General features: G+C 50.3%; 1 protein-coding gene across 2 annotated transcripts in view; it reads right to left on the bottom strand.

Annotated features, from left to right (window-relative positions):
• Positions 1–21,773, bottom strand: part of DOT1L (DOT1-like histone H3K79 methyltransferase) — a 50,605-nt gene that overhangs the window by 21,522 nt on the left and 7,310 nt on the right. Inside the window, exons 3-11 of one of the 2 annotated variants that reach the window (XM_014533669.1) lie at positions 19,173–19,236; positions 18,404–18,632; positions 16,573–16,667; positions 15,950–16,012; positions 7,364–7,419; positions 4,468–4,547; positions 2,240–2,308; positions 1,205–1,311; positions 693–734 (exon numbers count right to left, since the gene is read on the bottom strand). In XM_014533669.1, coding sequence (XP_014389155.1) covers positions 693–734; positions 1,205–1,311; positions 2,240–2,308; positions 4,468–4,547; positions 7,364–7,419; positions 15,950–16,012; positions 16,573–16,667; positions 18,404–18,632; positions 19,173–19,236 — 805 coding nt within the window. Of the gene's footprint in view, positions 1–692; positions 735–1,204; positions 1,312–2,239; positions 2,309–4,467; positions 4,548–7,363; positions 7,420–15,949; positions 16,013–16,572; positions 16,668–18,403; positions 18,633–19,172; positions 19,237–21,773 lie in introns of those variants that run through there. The other variant, XM_014533670.1, reaches the window with a different exon arrangement.

Below are 21,773 nucleotides of genomic sequence, written 5' to 3' on the forward strand. Positions count from 1 at the left end.
CAAAGAAACTGCCTGACAGTCCTCTCTCCTCTCGGGGAGTACAGGGACCCCCACTGAAGTACATCTCTGCTAAGTGAGGGTTACTGGAACGGCTGTAGGAGAAGGAAAGAGGATGGTGCTGGCTGGCTTAGTTTGTTCTTTGTGCTGAGGGTGGGTAACCTCATTAAGACCCAGATATCCCAAGTATGGCAGGAATAACACAGGACTCTAGGTCATGGGGATTTCTTCCTGCTCAGATGCTTGTCTGAGTCTCCAGAAACACTGACATTTGGACAGATGTACTCTGAGGTCCGAAGGAGGCAGGTTTGAGGACTGGGCATTGCAGGGACACTGGGATAGGCAGAACCACCACGTCAGAATCTAGGCCACTCCCCTCTAGCAAGTGTGGCGTACTACTTAGAAGCAGTTGCCTGTTTAGGAAGAGGAACATCTTGTGTTCCAGACGTGGTGGGTCAGTGTGGCTCGAGCACCTCCCTCAATCCTGCACTTGGCACACTTCACCAAGCTATCGTAGCGTTCAAAGGTCGAGACTCATTCAACCTAGTTTCCAAAAGACTACTGATAGGAAGTGTGGCCCCGATGGAACCATGACCCCTGTCCCCAAACCACCACTCCCCATCTACCACTGGGAGTTCCATCAAGCTCATCAAGCAGCATACTAGTGATGTTCAATGAGGGAAACACATACTTACCCTGAGTTTTGGATTTTTCAGACTAGAAAAATAGTTTTCAAGCTAAAAATGAAAAAAGAAAGGAAAGAAGTCTTATTAGACATCAGTCCCAAACCCTGTCAGGACAAGAGCAACACCTGAGACACGCCACATGAAATGTCGTTGGAGCTGTCACGGGGATACACCTTTGCTCAAAGACCCACAGGTTCCCACTCTCAGGGGCTGTGCAGACCCGTAGGGCCATCTCACATGAAGCAAGCTGGGTGGGAACCAGGCTGCCCAGTTCAGGGGCTCCCTGGACACCAAAAGCCTCTGACACTGGGGTCAAATCCATTATTATTACATCATTCGGGACAGTGTCTGCCTCATATAAGGACTGGGAGCAAAGAGGGAAGACAAAGAGTTCCTGGCTTCCACTCATGCTATGGCACAAGTGTCTCAGATCCTCCAGGGAGAGTGCCGTGGGGCAGGCGGGAGGGAAGGGGGAGGAGGCTTTCTGGGAGGGCCTGGGCCTCACCCACACGGACACTTACTATGGTGCGGTCGATGGTGTGCAGGTAGTAGGAGACGGGCTTCCCCGTCCACGACACTGAGCCCTTCAGGGGCGAGAGCTCCACGACGCGCATGATGGTGCCGATGTCTGCAACGACGGGCACAGGTTAGGGCCTTGTGCACCTGGGGGAATGACTCAGGCGAGGCAGGAAGGGAGCAGAACCGCGCGCCCTCATCACGTGAGGCCGTCCCACTCGCCAGGCCGGTGAGGTGCCTGGATATCAGCACGCTGGCAGGTCAGGGAGGCGCACGGCGTGCACAATGATCCCCGCTAACCCAGGTGCTTGTCCAAGGAAAACGGCAACGAGCCTGACTGGGTGGGATGGAAAAGCACTTGAGGACCACTTGAAAAGAACACGGCTACTAAAATGCCCAGCACCCGAGAAATTATGACCCCAAGGCCAGGTGCCACAGAGCAACATGGCTCTTCCCCAGGAGGCCAGAGGTCCAGCTCTTCCTGCTGAAGGTTTCTGCACCTGGAGCCCATCACACACACCAGCCATTTGCCCCTCAGGCCAATCAGATACGAAAGCAAAGCAGCTTGTAAACCACTGAATTTTCATAACCTGGAGTCAAACGTGTGGGGTCTCAACCTGGGTGGGCAATGTGTAGGGATATCTGTGGTGGTCAAGACAGGGGTGTTCCTGGCATTAAGTAGGTTCCCAGGAAGCTCCCACAGAGATGACCTGGCCCTGAAATCAGCAGTGCTGTGGAGGGACCCTGTACTAACATGTGTTAAATGCTTAAGACCATATATATGGCCTGGCCAGTGTTGCTCAGTGGTTGAGCATTGACCTATAAACCGGAAGGTCACTGTTTGATTCCTGGTCAGAGCACATGTCCAGGTTTCAGGCTCAATCCCCAGTTGGGGGCGTGTCAGAGGCAGCCCATCAATGAGTCTCTCATCATTGGTTTCTACCTCTCTCCCCTTCTCCCTTCCTCTCTGAAATCAATTAAAAAATCTACATATATAAAAAAGATCATCTGAAGAATTTAGCAACATGAGAGTTTCTTACCACTCAAGTTTCTACTGTTTATTCTGAAGTTCAGAGGTGCAAAGGGCTTCGAGGACACAATTCTGCCACCTGAAACATAAAAGCTGATTATTGCCTTTCATGGGGAAAACCGTCATACACATAAGGAAAGGATGATGGAAGTTAGAGCAGGGGAGGAGAAGCCAAAGGAAGAAATGAGCACACTGAGCACACAAGTAGCCAGGGACCAGGAGTCCTTTCCGTTTCCTACAAGTAAAAGCAAAATTAAGGTATGCTTAAGCCTGACCCACTAATGGCTTTCCTGTAGAAACTTGCCCAAGGCCTCCTGAAATCCCACAGATGCCGACCTCTGACCCAATGACCCCCACCTGCATATATGTGTCTCATCACTCACACTGAATCTGGGAGACATCAGCAGCCCTTATGCCCACCCAGAAAGAAACAGCCTGACTTGTGTATCAGGTTAGGAACTGCCACACAGAAAACACTAATGCCCCATGTTAGTGTGGTTGTTCCAGAGGAAACGGACTGTCACACCTGTCACAGTGAGCATATGTGAGTGGTGCTGTTCATGTTACAATTACGACAGCATTCTACATGGACTGGAGAAAACACTAAAGTAAACATGTTAATGCTAAACTTTGCAGTGTCAGTAAAAAGAGTCAAATATAAAAGTTACAGAAAATAATGTTTCATAAATCCATTTAAGTCATACACACACACACATACACACACACAGCCATACACATGAACACTCCCCCATAACACCCCAGTCAGAGGTGCTCCCCAGTGATCAGACTATTCCTGAGCACCACCCCCACTAGGAAAAGGAAAGGATGGATCCCAGGGCCAGCCTGGTGCAGGGTCAGGAGACCACGAGGGGTATTCACAGTCATAAGAGCATCTAAGTGTGGGGGACACAATGAAATAAAACCCAGGGGTCCACAGACCGCTTTCATTAGGAATCTGCCATCCTGTGATGCTCACATGACAGTGCATGCATGAGGGGACTTCTGAGGGCAAGTCACTATAGGACAACAGATCCTAATGACTAGAGGGTTTAGCAGGCAATCCTACCCCTGAGCCGGCCCATGTGTGACAACCAGGCTTTGAGACCTGCAGGAAATGGGGCTCAGAGGGGCAGGGTCAAGCTCACCATAAGGGATAAGTCCAGTATGGATGACATCCCACAGGAAAATGAGCCCAGATAACCCATGGACACTGTCAAAAAAGATGGAGGGGCCATTTTCTAATAAAACTACACAACAGGCCAAGGCCCGAAGGCCATTTGTGACTATTGGCTGAAGAGATGGGAAAAAACAAAAGAGAAGCTGGGAGAGTTCAAGGAAGGGTGGGACCCAAAGGCCACAGGAATCCCAGTCCTCTCCTCTCCTTGGGGTATACAGGTGCTGAGGGAGGGGCCTGAAGGCTCAGGAGATGGTGTGTGTGCAGGGTGCAGTGGACAGTGGCTGCTCCCTCTTACAGTGATTAAAAACAACCATGCACACACATACACATGCTCACCTGTACACAGAATGGGATCACACATGCTCATACACCCACATGAAACTGGCTGTGTTGAAGGCAGATGAAAGTTATCTGTGTCTATAACCTTCCCCCTCCCCAACCCAGATCTGCGCTGGGCTGCTATCTGACCTGGGATAGAGGAAAGGGAGACAGAGGGAAGCAGTAGGGTAGCTCTGGACAGGTGACGGTGGTTCCAAACACCCTCAGAAAATGCAGAAGGGCCCAGGATGGATATCCCAGTGCCCTCAGTGCCCCCAGGTTAGGGTTGCCAAACAAACAGGGACACTGGTCTGAATTTCAGATACATATGATATACCTTTAGTAAAAGCTGGGACATCCTCACACTGAGAAGCTAGTTGTTGTCTATAGGAAATTCACATTTAAACGGATAGCCTATATCTTACTTGCTCATCTGGCCACCCACCCCAAGTCCCTCAGGCTGGCTGAGCAGTGTGTGGGGGGGAGGTCAGGTCTATTCCATTCCAAATTCTAAGCTGGGATGCACCCAGCCCGGTACATCAGGTGACAGTGAGAGCCACAGTGAAGGCATCTCCACTGCCTGAAGCCTTCCGATTGGATCTGAAATGGATGGATATGAAAACTTAGAACTCCCACACCTGTAATCGGTGTCAAATCTAGCCAGACCAATGAGTGGCGGCTCAAGAAGCACGGTGAGCCTGCTGCAGCCACATAAGGGTGGAGTTGAGGGAGAAGTACGTTACCTTCCTTCATGTTTGCAAATCGCTCCTTCAGCTGGTGATCCACCTCAGGACCAAAGGCAAAGTTATTCACAAATATAACACTGCAAAATAATATTCCAGTTGAGTAAAACGAAGGTTCCATCTTCACGTGTGTATACAGTGCCAGTGCATATGCTGCCTATTGCTTCCACTGCCAGCTCCATTGTGAGGCCTCCCCAGGCTCTGCCCACACCACTTCCACCCGGCCCAGGGAATGGGCTCCAGCTGCCCAAGTTTGTTGCTAATGTACAATAATTTAGAAATTTCCATGACCACTACATTGCTGGCCTCTCTGAAAAAAAAAAACAAAAACCACCAAAAAACCAACAAAACAACAAAAACCCCACAAGATGAACATGTGCAGGCCAAGGTGGCCCCGGTCAACCTGTCCTAAATGGCTGGTGGCCCCTGCCTGTCCACCATGAACTTTCTAGATTGGAATGCAGGCAGCACAACTGTAACCTAGGGGCAGGGGCGTGAGGAGAACCAAATATCCAGGCAGGAAGGTAGCACGACTGAGTCAAGCTACATCTGAACGTGACACCCAAGGACCCTTGGGACCAGAAGCAAAGCTCTTCCAAGGGACGGTGTAACTCAGCCTGTCTAATTTTTTCAAATGGTCTCCGGCACCAGACGACCAAAGGAACTTCGATCTGCAGATGCCTGCTGGGATGGCTGAGGAGATTGCTGCCCCGCCAGGAACAAGGAGGTGTTCCCCTGCCTACTCCCTCACCCACCCAGCCCGGCCCTTGCCCATTTAGAGGAACTCTCTGAATGGCTAAATGCTAGAAACATCCGTGAAGACGCAAAGACAAGACAGACAGTTTCATACTTAGAGTCACGTGGCTCTCCTCTCTGCCGCAAGTGCCTCCAGATTAAAACTGTGCCACGGCAGAAACTGGGCCACGGAGAGCAGAACTGCAGACATGGGGTCACTTCCTCTTTTGAGCGTTACAGAAAATGAAGTGAGCTGTCATCTCCATGCTGCTTGTTTTAATGAAGTCTCAATAGCTTTAAAATCAAGAAATCTCAACCCTTTACAGCAATCAGGTGAAGGAGCAGTAACAGAGGGCCTGACACGTGCAAGGGCAGAGTGGCAGGAAGGATACTGAAGGGATAAATAAAGGCCAGTACTCACTCTCTGCTCAATCAAGCAGAGAGAAACAGAGAAGACAGTAAGATTTAAAGTGGGATGGGGGCACCCCAGCTGCCGATGGGCAGAGCATGATGAGGACAGGTAAGCCAAGTTAGGCCATGGCCCTACTTGGAACAGAGCTTGGGAAGGCTGGACACCAGAGTCTTAAGGTGACCAAAGCCATGAGAGGGCAGAACCAAAAAGGCTTTGAAGAAGGAGGCTCCAGACACTCCTGCCCTCTCACATTCAGACCTGAGGAAACCAGAAAACTAATTGAGGCAGAGGTCACACCTGACAACAAAAGCACTGGTGGGGAGGAGACACCCTTGACAGAAAACAGAGTACCTGGTGGACATCCAGGGGACGCAAGTAGGCCCGGCCTTGGGCCCTCACCCACAGGACCATCACAGGCCAAGCGGACGATGGGCAGAAGAGGAGCAGGGTGCAGTATGCTCTCAGGAAGCTGTCACTGGGATGCCCAGAAGACAGGACACTGCAGCCTGGATGGTGTCCTGGGCAGTGCTTGGTGAGTATGGGGTTCTCCCCACTGGAGAGGTCTCTCATTGCATTCAGACCCCGTTCAGCCCACCACAATGGCAGCACGGATCCTATTCGATGGGGATATCCACAGAGTCATCACAATTCTCTCAAGAAGATGAGGAGGACCTAGTCATTGCGGGACAGTGCGCTCACAGAAGCAAAAAAAAGAGGACACTTCTATGAAAGAGCAATGCCTAGTTCCTATTTGCCTCAAGAATCGCACAGTGGGGAACATAGGGCAACCTATAGTAGGTGCGCCCAGAAGAACAGGGAGAGAAGGACAAGACAGCAGGCTAGACTGAAAGCCTGGGATCCACCCCGCCAAGGCTGGCCCACCACTCCCCAGGAAGAGCACTTCAGAGGATGCAACGTGGCCTCACAGATCACCATGGTCCTGGCTACCTCGGCTGATGCATAGAAGACCTTCACACTCCAGCACTGCCTCCTGCTCATCCAGCGAGACCCGTCAAATCTGCAGCTATGCTAGAGGTGAGGGGCAGAGCACAGCAATCCATCCTGGCATATCTTAGCCCCAGCCTGAGGCCAGCAGAAGGACAAAGGGAAAATAATAAGAGAGAGGGCAGGCAAGAACTGTACACACAGCTACAGGAGCTGGTGGACATGGAGGTCACACCTCAAGTCCTCGGTTGAAGGGTCTGCTGGAGCTGGGATGGCTCTGGGATGGCCTCTCATCCAAAGACCAGGCAGGCAGACCTGCCAAGCAAGCTCAGGGTGTTTCCTGCCAGGCTGTTCACACCCATACTACACTCCCCCCCACAGCGAGTACAGAGAAATAGCCTCCCTCCAGTAGGCACAGAGCACAGTGTCCACGTGCAGACACAGCGAGAGCTGAGCTCAGGGCCAAGATCTCCGGGCAGTTTTCCCTCCCTGGCTGCAAAAGTAGGAAAGGGCCCTTCCTGATAGGCTGCGAGGGGCCAGCCACACTGGCCCTAGGCTGGTCACTGACCACCTGCCCTGCTGACAGCCCTGAGAGTGACTCTTGGCAGCCTGAACCAGAAGGGAAGAAGAGAAGAGAAGCTCCAACTGCCTCTGCCATCTAGTTCTGCTTTGAGAAAGGCAGCCATGCCAACCACACAGGGACCTGAGAAAGCGAGATCCCCCCACCCCCCGGGGGTGCCCTGCTCAGTCAGGCCCCAGCACTATCCTCATAGCATTGAGTGGCTACTCCCAAACCCGCCATACCTTGTGTTGGCGATCCGCTCTCTCCACTCCTCCGAGAGGAAATCACCTCTTTCCAGCTGAAAGGAAGAACACAGGGACAAGAGCTCATCACGGGTCTCTCTTGGCCCCTGAGCCAGCCTCCCACCTGGCGAGGAACAGATGAAATGAGCACAGAGTCACTAAAATGGGCAGACCTTGAGCTAAGACTGAGGCATGGCTGCTGGCAGCTCCACAGGGAGGAGGAAACAGCTGGGGATAAACAGAGACCACACACTGCAGTATGGGTCACCATGAGCTCTGGAGTGGGTACCCTGACTAGTGCTAGAGCGCCCATCCCAGAGGGCCAATGCACAGAGCAATGAAGACACTAGAGAAAGTGCCCAGAAGTCGCCATGTCTTGTTCACTCATGGCCAGCAGGGGGCGCTCCCAACACATGGCCTGCAGAGCCAGGGAAGGTCATCACCCCATCACAGCGGGGCTGTTCAGGACAGAGGGTGGGTTGGCAAGGGCTACAAGAAACCTGTATTGGGCACACAGGGGAGTGTCCAGGACACAGACCACTGACCATGAGAGACATGGCATAGGCTAGGCTTCTTGCTGTGACACGAAACACACCTGCTGCAGCTCTCTGACCTGCTTTACCTGAGAACAGCGCCGTTTGGAACTTCAAAACCTGCTTTCAGCACTGCTTTTATTAGCAAACTAATGTCATTCTGCCTCAAGGACAAAGTCTGTCCAAGAGGACACAGTTCTAAATAACTGAACTGTTCAGAGCTGTAACATTTTCCAAAACAAGAAAATTAGTTCTGTAATTCTTCAAAGGCTATCACCATCACTCCATGGTGTCTATCCAACACAACTGAAAACATGTCCACACAAAAACCTGTCCTTGGATGTCCAAAACAGGATTCTCAGCAACCCAAAGGTGGAACAACCCAACGCCCATCCACGGATGGACAGATACACACACATGACCTATCCATACACTGAGTATTGCTCAGCTATGAAAAGGAGTGAAGTACTGACACTTGCTTACAACATGGATGAACCTTGAAAACACGATGCTCAGTGAGAAAAGCCAGAGCCAAAAAGTCACCAAGTGTGTGATTCCATTACTGTGAAATGCCCAGAATAAGCAAATCCACAGAGACAGGAGCTGGGTTAGTGGTTGTCACGGGCTAGGGGACTGCTGGTGGCCCCTCATCCATACCACAAGTGCTCTGAAGTGACCAGGAACCTCTTCTCGAGAAGACAGCAGGTGCCCAATGGGCACTGCATCTCTCTCAGGAAGACCCTGAGCAAAGTGTCCTTACAGGTGCTACTGCCGCAATGCAGTGAGACCATGTGTCCAGGGCAGGAGCAGCTGCAAATCCTATGTCCTCCAGTGTACACAGGGAAACCACCCAGGATATCTTGTGACATGATGTGATGGGGTGGCACAGGGCATGAGGAAGTGGCCTGTTCTCTAAACCACTCAGGTGCTGTGGGAGGACCCGCCCACAGACTGGTTGTATCCTATCTCTGAATCCTCTCCCCACCTGAGGAACATTCTGAATCTGCCATGGCTACCAGTGAACACCCTAGCCAAGATATGGGGAAGTGACTCGAGGCCAAAGTCCTCACTGGAACGGTATAAGACAAAGCTCCCAGAGCAGGCCTAACATCTATCTTCTATCTGTATAAACCACAGCCATGAGGATGACTATTTGCTTTGTCCTGGGTCTTCCCTGCAAATCCACAAACCTGGGGGTGATCCTGACGACCCTGATGCAGGTGATTTAGGCTCCTCCTGGTGTGGCCTCTCTCTCCCTGGAGGCTCCCCCATCCAGGCCACAGTGTTTCAAGCCACAGCACCACTGCTCCCTTTGACCTCATACTCAAGGCAAGGAAGCAGCCATAGTCCTCGCCTCTGCCTGCCAGGCCCCACCGCTCTTGTGCCATGACCATCCAAGGAGTGACTGCCTAAGTGGGCTCTGTGTCACTGAGGCCAATGTGCCTGAGCTAACTCTGGCCATAAAGATGTGCACATTACCTCCCCCCCCCAAAAAACCTTGTGACTGGCCCCCAAATCACTGAGTTCTCCTATTTCTCCCATCTGTGGAGACACGCATGAGGGAAAGGAGAGATGGGAGGAGCCCCCAGCACGTACATCATCCTTTCCACGGGGAAACCAGATTTACTCGTGTTCCAAGCCAGCAGGTAGGTCCGCAGTCTGACTCAGGCAGGGTGATCACACCCCTGTCCCAGCCAGCTCCGCCTCACCACAGACATCCTCCTGGGAGCCACCACCCACACCTCACAGAATTCACATGCTCTCAGCATCCAGGAAAAGATCATGGTCTGTATGAAGCATCCACTCCAATGGGGTGACCAAGGCAGGCCCCCCTCAAAGCCACGTGAGCAAGAACCACTGATAGGAGGCTCTAGGCTTTGTCGTTCTGCCAATCTGCCCGGAGCAGTCACAGATTTATACAGACAACGCCTAGCTGAACTGCCTGACTTCCAGGGACTCAACCCAGGCAGGATCGGAGTAAAGGTGCCAATATCTCCAGAACGCACGCAGCTCACAGATGACTTTCCTAAGGACAAAGCAGCCAGCATTCCAGTGCCCGGCAGCTCTGCACCTTCTAGGTCTGCCTGTCAGCAGCACTAGGCTGTCCTAATGTGGACAAGCCTGAAGGGAGCAGCTCTTACCCAGGGGGAGGCCCTGAGACACTTCCCGGAAAGGCACCTATCCCCGGGTGCAGAGGCAGGTCCACAGCTGCAGGGCGCCTTTCACACGCAGCACTTCCGTGAGGCCGTAGCTGCCCAAAGTGTCACACATTGGATGAGTGAAACCTGTGTGCCAGGCCCATCACTGGGAACCAAGAGCACATAATCAGGTTGTGAGCAGATGACTGAGGTACTGCAGGGTTCTGGGCATCAGCTTGGGCAGAGCTGGATGAAGCATCTCCCAGGTGGAGGTATGACAGAGAAGCAGACAGAGCCAAGTGGAAGGAGCGGATAAGGCACCAATGGAAGGAGAAATATGAGTGGGCAGGAAGGTCCTAGACACTGGGAACTGCTGGGCTGCAAGACAGGGAGGGTCAAGGGCAGAGGCTGGCCTTGCCTGCCTGGGCGGTACCTCTGCAGATCGAGAGGGAAACAGGGGAGGAAGAGGGCCACCATGGATCCTTGGCCCTGTGAAGTAGGCTCTGGGGCCTAGAGAAATACACTGGGCTATTTTTAGGCTCCTGTTGGCTTTGTTTGCTCTCCAGTTCTTAAGTAACAGGAGGCAAGACTGCACTTGCCAACCCAGCGCCTGGTTGAAGCCACAGAAAGCTCCTGGGACTTCTCTCAAGACCCAGGACACATTCCTGCCAAATCCAGGCATCCAGCAATCAGGCAGATTCTCACCGCACTCTCTTGGAGCAGGGCTGCACCCAACAGAACAAGCTCCGGAAGCAAGCGAGAAGACACCAAAGGCATAGATGGCTGCTCAGCCTGCGGCCAGCTGTTCCAGATCCCACCAAGACAGGAACCAAGTGTCCTTTTAGTCAAATTCTACTCCCTGACACTTTGCAGGAGCCACATTGGGCTAATGAGCACCCTAAGCCCCATGAGACCCCAAGAATGAGATGGTTTCCATGCAGGGAGCTCTCCTGCGTGCCCAACGATATAGCACAATGTCCAGACGCATTACTGACCCCCAAACACCCACAGGGCTAGGGGCTGCCACTGGATGGTGACAGAAGGAAGAAGAAGAAAGGATAAATGAAGTGCCCAGGGCAAGCTCCCCCCTCCCCCGCAGCTTCCTCCAAACCGCAGAGTGCTGAAGGCAACAGGTGGATTGATCGGGGCTGTTCTGGGAACCAGGTAAATAAAAACTCTTATACTGTGTGCTTGGAACTGTTGGGCTCACTCACCAGAAGCAGAAAGTATTTTTTGAACTTAAAAACCTGTGTTTTGCCCTAGCCTGTGTGGCTCAGTTGGCTTGGCATTTTCCCATGCACCAAAAGATTGTCAGTCGGCACATGCCTGGGTTGCGGGCTTGAGCCCCGGTGGGGGGCAGGTGGGAGGCAGCCAATCAATGTTTCACTGTCACATCAATGTTTTTTCTCTCTCTCCTCTCCCACTCTCCCTCCCTCTCCAAAAATCAACAAAAAGCTTTTTAAAAAGCCCCAAAATACCTTGTGTTTTAAGGAAGCCATTAAGTGTTAAGAAAATGGTTAGCTATCTGGAACTCCCAACCAGCAGATACAACAATCAGGTGGAAAGATGTTTCCTGGGAACAAAAAGCAGCTGGACTTACTACCCAATCAGCCTGCAGGACAAATGCCAGAGAACTTTAGGTGTTGGAGAAACAAGAGAGGTCAAAGGAGATGACTCCTCACCTTTCACTGTGTGGAAAAAATCTGGAAGACATTCCACCAATAAAAAGGGAAGGAGAGCTAGGCCCACCCCTGAATGTGCAAGTCCTAGCCAAGGAAAATCAAAAGAGCAGCAGAAGGAGCACTTCCAAACTCACTGTACGAGGACAGCATCACCAACACCAAAACCAAAGACGGTACAAGAAAGGGAAACCACCGACTAAGACATAGATGCAAAAACCCTCAACTAGACAGGAACAAACCAAAAACCCAACAACATGTGAGGACACACACCATGAGCCAGTGGGATTTACCCTGGGTGTGGACGATCAGCTCAACGAACCTCCATCACATCAACAGGCCACAATGAGAAAACCACATGGTTATATCAACAGGAGCAGAAAATGTATAGTAAAATCCAACACCTTTTCATGATAATGATTCTCAGCAAATTAAGAATAGAGGGGAACTCTGTCAACTTCAGAAAAAATATCCACAAAATACCTACAGCGAATGTCATACTCCATGGCGAGAAACTTGAGGTTTTCCCACTAAGATCAGGAACCAGGCAAGATGACCCCTCACCCCTGCTCTTCAACACTGTACTGGAAGTCCTAGCTAATGCAATGAGACACAAAAAGTAAACACAAGGTGTACAGATTGGGGAGGAAGAAATAAAACTGTCTGTTCGCAGATGACATGATCATCTACGCAGAAAATCTGAAATAATTAACAAAAAATAACCTGGAACTAATAAGCAATTATAGTGAGGTTACAGGATAAAGGTATTATTATATATTATACAATACGTAGCCCAGCCAGTGTGGCTCAATGGTCGAATGTCAACCTATGAACCAGGAGGTTCAATTTCCTATCAGGGTTCAATTTCCTGCCCAGGTTACAGACTTGTTCTCCAGTAAGGGGGTACGCAGGAGGCAGCCGATCAATGATTCTCTCTCATTATTGATGATTCTATCTCTCTCACTCTCTCCCTCTCCCTTCCTTTCTGAGATCAATAAAAATATATTTTAAAAAATACAGTATGTAAAGGTCAGTTGCTTTCTAATAAACCAGCAATGAACAAATAGAATTTGAAATTAAAACGACAACACCATTTATTATCAGCATCAAAACAAAAGGAGAGAAATACTTAGGCATAAATCTAACAAAATATGTACAAGATCTATGTGAGGAAAAGTACAAAGCTCTGATGAAAGAAGCCAAAGAACTAGATGAATGGAGAGAAAGTTAATGTTTATGAATGGGAAGAATCAATATTGTCAAGATGTCAGCTCTTCCCAACTTGACCTACAAATTCATCACAATCCCAATGAGAATCCTAGCAAGTTATTATGTGGATATTGACACACTGATTCTAAAGTTTATATGGAGGCAAAAGGTCCAGAATAGGCAACACAATATTGAAGAACAAAATCAGAGAACTGATGCTACCCGATTTTAAGACATACTCTAAAGCTACAGTAATCAATACAGCATGTATTCTATCCAGCCATTATGTTTGCTGATATTCCAAAGGACGTAAAAACTTATGTCTCACTAAACTTGGCACACACATGGTTATAGCAGCTTAATTTATAATTGCAAAATTTTTGAAGCATCCAAGATGCCTTTCAGTAGGTGAATAATTACACAAACGTGATACATAAAGATTATAGAATATTCTCCAGTACTAAGAAGAAATTACCTATCAAGCTATAAGAACACATGGAAGAAGCTTGAATGCATGCGATTAAGTGAAAAAAAAAAAAAAAGCCAATCTGAAAGACTACATACTGTATGATTCCAACTATATGACATTCTGGAAAAGGCAAAACTATGGAAACAGCAGTGAAAATACTCTATATATTATAATAATGAATCTATGTCATTATACATTTGTTCATACCCGTAGAATACACAACATCAAGACTGAACCCTAAGGTAAACTATAGACTTTGGGTGATTATCATGTGTCAAAGTAGTAGTCACTATTCTGGCGAATGATGTTGATAATTGGGAAGACTAGGCATGTGTGGGGACAGGGAGTATATGGGAAATCTTTGTACCTACCTCTCAATTTTGTTGTAAACCTAAAACTACTCTTAAAAAAAGATTTTAGCCCTAGCCTGTTTGGCTCAGTGGATAGAGCACAGGCCCACGAACTGAAGGGTCCCAGTTTCCATTCTGGTCAAGGGCTCGTACCTTGGTTGCAGGTTCCCTGGCTCTGGTCGGGGTGCGTGCAGGAGGCAACCAATAGATGTGTCTCTCTCACATTGATGTTTCTCTCAGTCTCTTCCTCTCCCTTCCACTCTCTCAGGTGAGGATTAACAAAACAAAACAAAAAAAAGATCTTATAAAAAATGAATAAGCAAACACACACACAGAGGGACAGCGTGTGTTGCCCTGGCTTGTGTTGTTCAGTGGTTAGAGCACTACCCTGAGCACCGAAGGGTCGAGGGTTTGATTCCTGGTCAAGGTCACGTACCTGGGTTGTAGGTTCAATCCCCAGCCCAGGTCAAGGGGCATGAGGGAGGCAACCAATCAATGTTTCTCTCTCTCCCTCCCTCCCTTCCACTCTCTCTAAAAATCAATGGAAAAAATATTCTCAGGTCACAGAACAGACACATAGACTAATGGACAGAACAGAGAGCACAGAAACAGACCACCACAAACATAGCCAACTGATCTCTGACAAAGGAGCAAAGATAGTCTTCACAACAAATGGTGCTGGAACAACTTAATCTCCACATACAAAGAAATGAATTAAGACCCAGACCTTACATTCTTCATAAAAATTAACTTAAATAGACCATAGACTTAAATGTAAAACACAAAACTAAAACTCCTGTAAGATATTGTGAAGATAAACCTCAGTGACCTTAGGTTTAGCGAGGACTTTAAATACACCAAAAGCATGATCTGTGAAAGAAGAAGCTGTTATATTGTTTCCAAGGAGCAGGAAAGTAAACCTCGGTGACCTTAGGTTTAGCGAGGACTTTACACCAAAAGCATGATCTGTGGAAGAAGAAGCTGTTATATTGTTTCCAAGGAGCAGGAAATCTCCTCTTTCCTACTCCCCCATACCCCCGATCAATCCCCGAACTATGATTATACGATTTAATCCATTTCCCTAATATCTCAGGGACATCAATTTCCACTCAATAGTCAACACCCCATGGGACAGCCTGCTCTAAACTGGTGACAATACAGAGGGAGAGGACTGAACAGTTGTGAGAACCCTTTGGGAGGGAAGAGCCACAGGACCAGCTGGTGGAACCAGGAAGAATCTAAGTGGTTTTGGCCTCAACAACTGGGTATGTGGTAGGTAATGAACTGAGAGAGGAAGAGAAGGACCTGTTAAAGATCTGGTTTTGGACCCACACCAAATGAATAGACACTGCATTACAGCTGTATGTCCATGGGCAGCAGGAAACCCTGGTAGAAAGATGAACAGGGAGTCTTGAGCATGGAAATGCATTTCAAGACGTGGATGTAGACGCCCTGGGCAGAAGGAGCAGAGAGACCAGAAGATCTAGGCCAGGGCCTGAGGAACCTTGTCGTTGAAAGGCTGGGCTGAATGATGAAGATCAAGGGGCAGCCCAGAGAGCCGTAGAGAATGCTGCCCCTAATCCCAGCCTTGCCAAGAAAAGGTGCTTGTGGGCTGCGTCACATGCTGCTGGGAAGGCAGCAAGAGAAAGATGCCACTCAGCTGGCCAGTGGATGGGGGAAGCAGCTGTTCCCTTCACACCCTACTTACCCACCTCGCACCAGCTCCACTACACACACACATGCACGACATGGAAGGAGGGGCCGCCTCAGAAGAAGCCCCAAGTGGTTCTGGAGACTCGCAGAGGGCAGGTGATGATTACCTTTGTGCTAACCAAGGTCTGAGAAAGATGTGCCACCTCTGTTCTCTGAAAGCGTGGAGCAGGAGTTAGAAACACCTGCCCCCAAGGTGGCCCCTGAAAGAGGAAGACGAGCATGGCCAAGAAGGGGTGAAAAAGAGGGGAAGAGAGGAGGGAGAACTTCTAGGTAATGTCAGCCATCCCATCCAAGGGGTTCCTGAAGGGAGCTAAGCAGGCCTTCCTCCAGCAATACTACATGCCCAGCTCGGGCTAGGTCGGGGCAAGAATGGGTGAGGAGGGGCTGCCCCAGTGGGGATGAGCTGGATCCCATAGGAGATGAACGGCGGGTCTGGGAGGAGGAGAAAGTATAGGGGACTTGTTAGCCAAGGGGGCATGGAGCGATGGCACTCACTGTGTATTCTGCATGCTTTTTTCCATACCATTTCATCCACTTCCTGAACTCTCGGTCCATGGTCTGCAAGGGAACAAAATCAGACAGCCCATCAGAAATCCAGGAAGGCAGAGGAACTTGGGCAGATGGCCTGTGGCTCCTCGAGGCCCATCTATCCCCTTGTTCCCCTCCCACTCTGACAGATTAAGCCGAGACTGCCAGTCTGCCCCCTCCACCAACACAACCAGTAAGCAACAGCTCCAGGAGGATTCTGGGGGTCCCATGGATGGTAGACTGTGGGCCTATGATAGTTCCCAACCTTCAGGGAACCAGAGGACACCAGAGTCCAAACCACAAACATTTCTGTTGGATGAGATGATGCTCAGACCCATTTACTCCACAGACAGTGTTACCAGCTGACCCCACCCTGGGGGCAAGAGGCTATAGTTTCCAGAGGAACAGAAACACACTAACAGAGACCCAAACTCACATTGGAGACCACAGAGCCTCAGAGCTCCTGCCTGGATGACCCTCTCTCCCCATGTCCCACCACACCCCCATCCCCACCACCTGATGATGGGGGCAAACAAATGTGAAAAAGAAAAGAGGTACAAAGACATGGCCAAGTCCCCAAAATGGCTCACCTCCGCGTACTTGGCTGGGATGTCCGCTTTCTCGACTCCGTAGTGATGTTTGCAGTTGGTGGCCGCGGCGACTTGCAGCACGACCTGGCCCACTCCTTCAGAGAGAGGTGGGGGGAGGGGTAGTCACAGATGCAGGACCGTAATGGAAGGTGGGAGAAGCCAGGTGGGCAGTGGCCAGGAGGGTATTAGGCAGAGCCCCCAGACTCTCCACGAAGGCACACGCATTCACTAGGGGATGGCTGTCACACTATGGCTCCCACAACTAGAATTGGTCTATGGCCAGATAAAGCATGAACTATCCAGACACAGACACAGCCCTTAGAGACTGATGCCACAGGGTAAGGCTTCCATTTATCTCAAATCCACACTACACTGCTGCCACAGCACAGCAAGGCTCACCAGATAGGACATCGCCTTGAGAACACCATCAATGCGTGTCATCGACTGGGTTTAAAACGGGATTGGAGGTGGCAGGAGAACCCCCCGAAAAATAGAAATGGGATCTCCAAACCACTGTCACTGGTGGCATCGCTGCCCAGCCGGACAAGCAGGAGGAGCTGAGATCCAGGAAAGGGGCATTGCCTGCCAGCGCCGGCACTGTGGACCTTAGCCAGCAACCTGTCCTCCCATGAGAGGTCAGCTTTGCATTTCAAATAATGTTAGGAGCCCTTCAATTTTCCATTTTGAATAGAAGGTATTCAAATAATAAAAATAAGCACACATGCCTGACTGGCGTGGCTCAGTGTTTGAGTGTCGATCTATGAACCAGAAGGTCAGGGTTCGATTCCTAGTCAAGGCACATGCCCAGATTGCGGACTCAATCCCCAATGTGGGGCATTGCAGGAGACAACCGATCCATGATTCTCTCTCATCACTGATGTTTCTCTCTCTCTCCTTTCCCCTCTGAAATCAATTTAATACAATACACACACACACACACACACACACACACACACACACACACAATTTTAATAAGCACACTATTTAGAAACACAGGTAAATGAAAGCCCACAGGTAAAGGTCGTGAGGGTCCCTACCAGGGGCAGGGGAGGTAGTGAGAGTCATGCACAAGACTGGTGGTTTTAAAAAATCATCACTCTTTCAATATAAGAGAGATAACTTAAACAGCCTTCTAGATAACTGGCTTTTGAACCACATGCATCCCAATTAAAATATGAATTGTGTGCTTGAAAAGGGCTTAAACTAAGGATGACGCCACCAAAAATGTCATCTTATTCCCAAGTGTCGAGGACACACGTGCCTGTTTAGACAAGGCTTTCAAGTCTGTAAGCGTGAGGCTGTAGTGTATAAACAAAGTCACACGGGGACGGCAAAGATACCCGAAAGGGGGGCTGTGCACAGGATTCCTAGTAGAGCAATCTGATGTTTGACAGTCACATAATCAGCCCTGTCATGCCAATCAGAATATCCTACCAGGAATCAATCAGCCTGATGTTTACTCATTCTACAAAGCTCATCTTGGGCACACCTGCCAGGCCCCCGTAGCTGTCCTGCTAAGACAGGCCCTGCTCCCAGTAGCCTCCACTGGTGCTGAGGATGTCCCATAAGAAAGAAATAGGGGGCTGCTGGGGCTGGAGAGAGCTGGGACCCCACCCAGGTATTGAGAAGCAGAAAGGGCTTAGTTGAAACCTGTTGGGATGTAACTGTTTCCTCCATCTCTGGGGGAGCTAGAGGATCTGCAGGAAGGTCGGCTGGGGCAATGGGTCTGAGGGAGGACCTGCCCCCTCCAGCAACCTCACACTCTGAACTTTTCACAGAGGAGGTCTGGGGACTTGGAGCATAGCCCTGGGGCCACCTGTCCCACACTCACCACTTCCCAGGTCCACAAACAGGTCGTCCTCGGTCATCTTGATCTCATCAATCATCTGTGCGACCAGGTCAAAGGAGGTCTCCCCATATACCTCTGGGGAGAAGGGCTCGTAGTTGTTGAGCTTCTCAGGGTCCGTCACTGAGTGGTTGTAAACCTGCTGCAGGATGTGCCGCAGGAGCCCATTGGATGGCCGTGTATTCAGCTTCATGGGCTGCGTGGTTCCCTTCCACTGCAGACATCAAGGAAAGTGCAGGAATGCGTCACACAGGGGGAAATACACCCTACGACCTTCACACCCCAACACCAGGTTACTGCTTCGTACTGAGAAAAAGTGTGCATGTGTATATACAAGTGTGTGTATACATGAGTGTGTCTGGGCACATGGGCGTTATATGAGCCTGAACATGTATAAGAGTATGTATGTATATAGGTGTGCGTGTGTGGATGCATGCATGTGTGTGTATAACTGGCGAGCAATAAGGCCCACAGTGCACACAATGCTCACCGCCTGGGCCCTGCCATGCTGCCATGCCGCCTCGCTACACAACAGGGTTGTCAGCCTGTTGACCTCAGAACCCTGGCCTCAGAATGGCTGTCTTCCTGAAAATCTACGTGGGAAAAGAAATGGGCCCCGAGCAGCAGAGAGCCAGCACCCTGCAGCCTTGGCCTTCCCTCTTGGGATCAAGCAATGTAACGGACAATGGGGTGGAGAACCACAGTTGGGGTCTAGATGAGGAGCTAGGCCTGAGGGGAGAGTGAGGCCACCTACCAGCTGGTGGATGCTGTCGATGGCCCGGTTGTACTTATCACAGAGCCTCTGCATGCTTTCGAAGCTGAAAAAGGCAAAAGAAAGGCACTGGTTACTGCCAAGCTCAGTACAGGACACCAGGAGGGGACGGCACGTGGACAGATGTCACAGGGTCAGGCAGAGCCTGGCTCCCACCCAGAGGTCACAGGGCACCAAAGAGTACCCCACATGGGCAATAAGGCTAGGCCAAGAGTTTCAGGGTGAGGCAGTCATGGCTACGAGGCTGTATCTTGTACTCACAGGCCAAACCCGAGGTCAATGGTGTGCTCACCAGGCCATAGATCAGAAAAGAGGTTCACACAGCCATTCCTAGAGCCCCATGGGGAATGGGACCCAGACCAGGCCCTCACCCCCAACCCAGCAGGCAGGCTCTCACGGCCTTTCTTTCCCTGGCTGGATCCCGCAGCCCTCCCGCCCTCGGCCCTGACTCAGATGGGTGCTGAGAACACCCACAGGGAGAAAGGGCAACTGGCTTTGCTGGACCACGACCGATACCCTGAATGTGCAGAAAGGAGGGCAGCACCTCCCCCCTTCACACTGGTATCACTTCTGTTTACTAAAACTTTTTTAAAGTTTACACACTTTCAAAGATATAAGCAGCATGTGTTAGATATATAATGAGAGCTTGGGGGAGTTTTGTTTTTTTAATATATATATTTTTATTGAAAGAGGGAGAGAGACAGAAACATCAATGATAAGACAGAATCATTGATCAGCTGCCGCCTGCATGCCCCACACTGGGGACCAAGCCTGTAACCCAAGCATATGCCCTGACCGGGAATCGAACTGTAACCTCTTGGTTCATAGGTTGATGTTCAACCACTGAGCCAGGCCAGCCAAGCGGGGGGAGTTCTTTAAGAAACGAAATTCTTGGGGAGGGTGCAGGATCAGGATGGATGGAGTCAATGGGGGAGGAAACTGGGACACTGAATAATTAAAAAAAAAAAAAAAAGAATCTAAATTCTCCCAAACATGATCAATTTTATTTCAGGTGTTAATTTTCAATGAAATCCCCTAAACCAGGGGTTTTCACCTGGGATTGTCATACCCCCAAGGAATACAGGGTGATGTCTGGGAACATCTGTTTTGTCATGAGTTGGGGTGCTCCTAGCATCTATAGTAGGTGGGGGCCAGGGATGCTGTTCAGCACCCACAGTGCCCAGGACCGCCCCACAGAAAGTGACCCAGCCCTGATGTCCACAGTGCCACAGGGGGGGGACATGCACCAGGTTTCTGTGCTATATAAAAGGAGCACCCCTGGGGCTCTCTACCTCTGTTCAGCGATGCCAGCTGAGTAATGGGCTCCTTCACACACGGGACACAGAACCACTACTCCCCACGAGCATCTTCGATACCTACCCCACTCCTCATTCTCAGCCCTAGATTTACAGAGTTTAGGGGCACTTTCCTTCCTAACAGAAGTAACAAATTCAACTAAGACCAGCACCCACATGACAGGTTTGCAACTCCCTTGGATGGCAGCTGCCATTGAAAAAGCTAGAGTGTTCAAGGGCAGGACAGAGCAGCCACCACCAAAGCCTGAAGAGTTCTCACAAAGGACAGTGACTAGAAACATCAGAGCGGGCTGATGCAATGAGTCAGTATCCAGGAAAAACGAGCTCCAGCACATTCCAGATTAGTTACAGGATGGAGGTGACGAGAGGTATGAGGGGCCAGCAGGCTCACAGTGGACAGAGGCCCTCCTGGCCCTGTGGCCCTGAGCCCACCTAGCAGATGGGAGGATGACTTAGCAGCAGGTCCAGGGCTCTGGTCCACACTTTCTGTGGCCGCAGGCAGAAGCCACTACACTATTCACCACTCTGCATTTTAGTTCCTGTGCTCCAACTTTCACATCACCCCTTCAACCCAACCACAGTGACCACTCAGCCTCCGACCACCCCTGGGAGACATTCTCCTGCAAGGATGAGCAGAGGCGGGGGCTCAGAGCACCTGGGCCATATCCCTGCAGCCTAGCCCCAGACAGGAATCCATCCCAACAGACCAAGCTCAGCCCCATGGGCTATCCCTGCTGTCCCTTTGCTTGAAAGAGAAATGGTCCCACTGCTCGCCTGACCCTCATGTTGCACCAGTCCCTCGAGGGATGCCATCAGACTGGCCCCACTGCTCTCTGCCAACTCTGACATCCTTCCAGTCTTTTCTAAGCCAACTGAACAGAAAGGAAGAACATTAAACTTTCAACTCAAGCGTCTTGTAGCAAAAGCACCTCTCAAACATCTGCTGCTGTAGGCCCTGCACACAGTGGACACCCCTTTATTAAAGATGTGCTTCACCGACTATGTGACTGACATGCAAGGGCCAGTGCCCATACATGTCCTCACCCTAGGGGCAAGAGGACTTTGTCATGGGATCCACAGCATGGTTGATGCCCTGGACAATGAGAAGGCAATTCCCCCCCTTTTCCCCCCTCCAATCTTCACCTAAGGATATGTTTTCACTGATTTTAGAGAGAAAGGAAGGGAGAGGGGGAAGGGGGGGGGGAGGGGGAGAGAGATCAATTGAATGCCTCCCGTACGCACCCCAATCGGAGATTGAACCCACAAC

The sequence above is a fragment of the Myotis brandtii genome, unplaced genomic scaffold (assembly GCF_000412655.1).
Source record: "Myotis brandtii unplaced genomic scaffold, ASM41265v1 scaffold122, whole genome shotgun sequence".
NCBI lineage: Eukaryota > Metazoa > Chordata > Mammalia > Chiroptera > Vespertilionidae > Myotis > Myotis brandtii.